Source organism: Juglans microcarpa x Juglans regia, chromosome 7D (genome assembly GCF_004785595.1).
Source record: "Juglans microcarpa x Juglans regia isolate MS1-56 chromosome 7D, Jm3101_v1.0, whole genome shotgun sequence".
Lineage (NCBI taxonomy): Eukaryota > Viridiplantae > Streptophyta > Magnoliopsida > Fagales > Juglandaceae > Juglans > Juglans microcarpa x Juglans regia.
The window spans coordinates 18,156,600-18,160,775 of record NC_054606.1 but is presented as its reverse complement, the minus strand read 5'-3'; the positions used below and the strand labels follow the sequence as shown (position 1 = coordinate 18,160,775).

General features: G+C 35.0%; 1 protein-coding gene across 1 annotated transcript; it reads right to left on the bottom strand.

The window, feature by feature from the left end:
- Nucleotides 1-326: 326 nt before the first annotated feature.
- On the bottom strand, nt 327-2,963 carry LOC121238298 (aluminum-activated malate transporter 2-like). The gene is made up of 6 exons (XM_041135129.1): nt 2,597-2,963; nt 2,354-2,494; nt 1,967-2,239; nt 1,531-1,643; nt 1,303-1,446; nt 327-936 (listed from the first exon to the last, which is right to left on the bottom strand). Exons 1-6 carry the CDS (start codon nt 2,877-2,879, stop codon nt 457-459), a joined length of 1,434 nt encoding a protein of 477 aa, XP_040991063.1. The 5' UTR covers nt 2,880-2,963; the 3' UTR covers nt 327-456.
- Nucleotides 2,964-4,176: the final 1,213 nt, after the last annotated feature.

Below are 4,176 nucleotides of genomic sequence, written 5' to 3'. Positions count from 1 at the left end.
GTATTATTTAGTTTTGTTTTGTCTTTTACTTGAGGTTTTGTTTGTTTGTTGTTTTCATTTCTTCTAGTTTGGTTTTCTTTTGGCATGCTGGATTGAGTTTGTATCCCAGATACTTGATTTGTAACTATGGTTTTCCTCTGCCACAAGTGAAGGTTATAAATAAAATTGGAGAGGGACCACTATTAGACAAGTGACCCTAACTCTTTAAATATATATATATATATAACATGAGATACGTACGCATGTATGCAAAATATCAATTTGTTTAAAGGTAGCAAGAGTACGTGACAATGGCAAAGATACTAACCGAGTAGGATATATCGTTATCCTATTTTTGAAGTGTATTAAAGGTCGAAGTTTAATCAAGACACTCGAACTTTACAATACTTAGCGGAGGAGTAATTTCCTCGTTAGATATTGAGAAATCTATTTACATTATTGCCGTTTGTTTGTTATTCAGTAGTATTGGTGGGGAGTAGTGCCATTTTCTGGGAAAGCTGCACTAGTTGACCCATGAACTGTTATAACAACATGAGGGCTATCAATCTTGGGAACTGGTTTAAGTTGTTCAATATCATGTGGTACTTCTTCCTTTTCTGGGGATACAGTACGATCTACAGTCTTAAAATGCGCCATGGATGCTAGCTCATGAACAGAATCAACGATTTTCTCAGTGCACTTGACAACATCGAAGAGTAGAGAAGCCACCGTGGCAGCTGGTATCACTGCTAAGAGCTCAGCATTTTCCCATAAGCCTGATCTGAGTAATGACTCAAGATTCTTGGCAGCTGTTTTCGAGTTTGAAACATGGCGGTCGGCTGAAGATGGTTTACTCATTGTCCGTATTGCAGAAGCTACTTCTTTCAGTGCCTTGCCACATTCCAAGCTCATTTTCGTGCATGCATCCTGGATTTGACTGCGAATTTCAAGTGAAACCTGCAACCATAAAAACACAATTGTGAGAAAAGCATCTACATGCCGAATCATTTGTCTTTGAAGTAATTTAACGGCATATCTTTTGGTTTTTTTTTTTTTTTAATTATTGTTTTGCCCTCATGCACATGGCTGCATGCAAAGGAATTCTCTCGCTACAAGAAAAATAGATTTTTGTAATCAATTTATTACAATTAAAAGACTATTTATAATCAAATAGTTATTTTGTTAAAATTAACTAATCGTAAATAAGTAATTTTCTCGTAGTGTTTTGATTTGGTTAATTTATATTTATATACGTACGATGTCAATAAATAAAATGCAATGGATTTAGACATCAAATGTGGAATATGGGTTCTAAAGCAGTACTTGAACGTCGGAGTTGATGTAGCCGCTGAGCGCATCTATTCTGTAGGCGCATTCGCGAGTTAGGGTTCCAATTCTGAGGTATTGTTTCCATGGATGGCGGAACTGGAAGTGGCCATGACGAGGCTCCCATCTCGCAAAATTAGCCTGCCAATAGAGTGGATGAATATTATAAGCTTTAACTAAATGTTCATCGAGAGAGAGAGAGAGAGAGAGAAACTTTTAACCCACCAAGGATTCTTCAGTATTTTTTGAACTGAGAACATTCTTGTATTCACCCAGACACGACTTGCCGTCAGTAGACTCTCCATCCGCTGTTGTTTTGAAGTATTCATCTCCAAATCCTATATAATCGTTGGATTCTGTAAGTATGAATGTTCCTAAAGTGGAGAAAGGGACAATAAGCGATGTTTTGAAGTATTTATCTCCAAATCCTATAAATTTGTTGGATTTTGCAAGTATGAATGCACATAAAAGGGAGAAAGGTACATTAACAATATTTAATTAATTAACGTGTTACTTTTTGTGCAACCTTTCCCATTTTCTTTTGTCTGTCTGTAGTTCCCTTCGCTTTCGTTCTTTCTTTTCTTTATTGTAGTTGCTTGTGCATAAATTTTATGGGCATATATAACAGTGTTTTCCTACTTTTTTTTGTAGATGTATGTACCTTCTAAGAAGTTAGCAAGCCTCTCCACGTTGACAGCAATCAGATTGTGAAGATCTTCACCAGCCCATACAGGGCAAACAAAAATGGTTATGATCACACAGGCAAGCCCACCAATGATAATGGTGGATAGCCTTTTGTGCGCCAATTCTATTATCTCATCATCACGGAAACCGGATACAGATATCAATGAGAATGTCAATATAAAAATCAGCAGCCCATAATCATATCTGGCCTTGATTTTGGGGAAGAACCTTGTGAATGTAGACGTAACAGCTGCAACACATGATTAATCGGTATTAGTACAAGAAATTTATTTATTTAATCAAATATACAAGATTGATTGAGAAGTGAGAGATATAGAACATTTTGGCCAATATACATGCTCACCTTGCAGAAAGACAAAGAACCCAAGTAATATGGGCTCGCCTATGTGCCCAGATAGGCTAGCTAGGTGGTGAGCTCCAACACCTAAAGCACCAGCTGCTAATGTTGCCAATCCCCTGTTCAAACACTTTCCAAGCGTGGCTCCTGAAAAGGATGTTAAAGCATCTTTAGTCATTTAAGATACACTCAAGAATTCTTATTCGCTTTTTTCAAGAGAAAATTTTCAACGTGTTTTAACAAACTTACCTACAGAGAATTCAAAGACGACAACCACAGTCATTACAGCCCACATTGCAGAGAAACCAAAACTGTCATACAGCGGTTGATAATAGTAGAACAATGAAACCAAGGTGAGTGCGAGTCCTACTTTTGCCGAATGAATAACTCTTCTAGGATCGTCTTGGGCAATCTTTTTCGTGTTTGCTGAAACTTCACACGCCTTGGCTTTCAACCTCTCAGGAAAAGCCTTGAGCCACCGCCACTTGCGGGTGAAAAGTCTTTCTTTCTGATCTTGGTTTGTAGGACTCATGATCGAGACGGCAAAACGATGGCAGATAATGTTGCATGAACAGAGAGAAGCGAGATAAGGACTCCGGATCGATGCTTTTGGAGAGCCTCTTATACGGGCCTCTAATTTATAGGGAAAATGTATATGCTAGGACACTTATAATAATATTACTTGTACTGTGTGACACGTTTTCTTGTCTTTTACTTTGTACGGAGCAAGGAGAAGTTGACAATGCAGAAAGTGACGTGAGTGCATTGTAGTTCTGGATGAACGTTGTTACCCATTAACCAAAGCCGACAATTCGTTAAAGTAAAGGTAAAGTCCTGTCATCCAAATCACCTGTAATAGAGGATAGTTTTCTGAACCAGTTCAACAGCCAAAAAGGTTTTCCTGTTTTTTTTTTTTTTTAACAAAAAACAAACAAATATTCTCTCGCTGGTCACACAACTACGCTGGAACTAGTGGGCTGCGTTTTGATTTTAAATTGAATTGAGTTGAGTTAATTTTTTTTTTATAAATAATAGTAAGTTAAAATGATAAAATAAATTTTGTAAGATCTATTTAAGATAAATTTAAATTTGTTAAAATGTTAAAATAAATTTAAATATATTTATAAAAATTTAAAAAATATTATAAATTTCATATGTAAAAAAAATTTTAATTTAAATAAATTTAATAATTTAGAATTTTAATATTTAAATATTAAATTTAATTTAAAATTAAAGAACTGAATTAAAGTTCAACAACCAATCGGGCCATCTGCACGTCTGGGATTCTGGAGTGGGACTCGGCCTCTGATGTCTTTCTCGTCCCACGGGTTCTAGTGCTCCCCAGCCATCAATATCAATCGTATTTTTGTGTTTATTGTACGTCAGTTTTAGGTCATTGAGAAATCATATATGCACAATTAATTTATAATTTTTTTTCATAATATTCGACTAGAATACTTTTATTATTTAATTCAAACTCATCAAAATCGACCACAATTCAAATAAATTTAAAAAATAATCATTTTTATCAAAGAAATGTGTAAAATAAGAATAAAACAGTTGTCTATATATATATCAAATTTTTTTTAACTTTTACATTATTTTGCCCTTCGTACGTACCTCGATCTATCATTAGGCAAGCACATCATGTTAATGTATACAATTTAGGAGTTTATACAATTTAGGACTTCTCTATTAATATTAGTTATATAGATATATTACCATGTATATAGGCTAAATATTAAGGATCAGTTAGATGCTTCCCGTGTATAGCATTTGACCTACTTCCTTTGTATAGATGCTTTTGATTATTGATAATGAGGTGGCTG

Excerpts from the sequence above, each read along its gene's own strand:
- LOC121238298 (XM_041135129.1), bottom strand. The coding sequence starts at position 2,879 with ATGAGTCCTACAAACCAAGATCAGAAAGAAAGACTTTTCACCCGCAAG. Across the intron at positions 2,240-2,353 it reads GTTCTTTGTCTTTCTGCAAG|CTGTTACGTCTACATTCACA; the intron begins GTGAGCATGTAT and ends CATGTGTTGCAG. Across the intron at positions 1,644-1,966 it reads GCTTGCTAACTTCTTAGAAG|GATTTGGAGATGAATACTTC; the intron begins GTACATACATCT and ends ACGATTATATAG.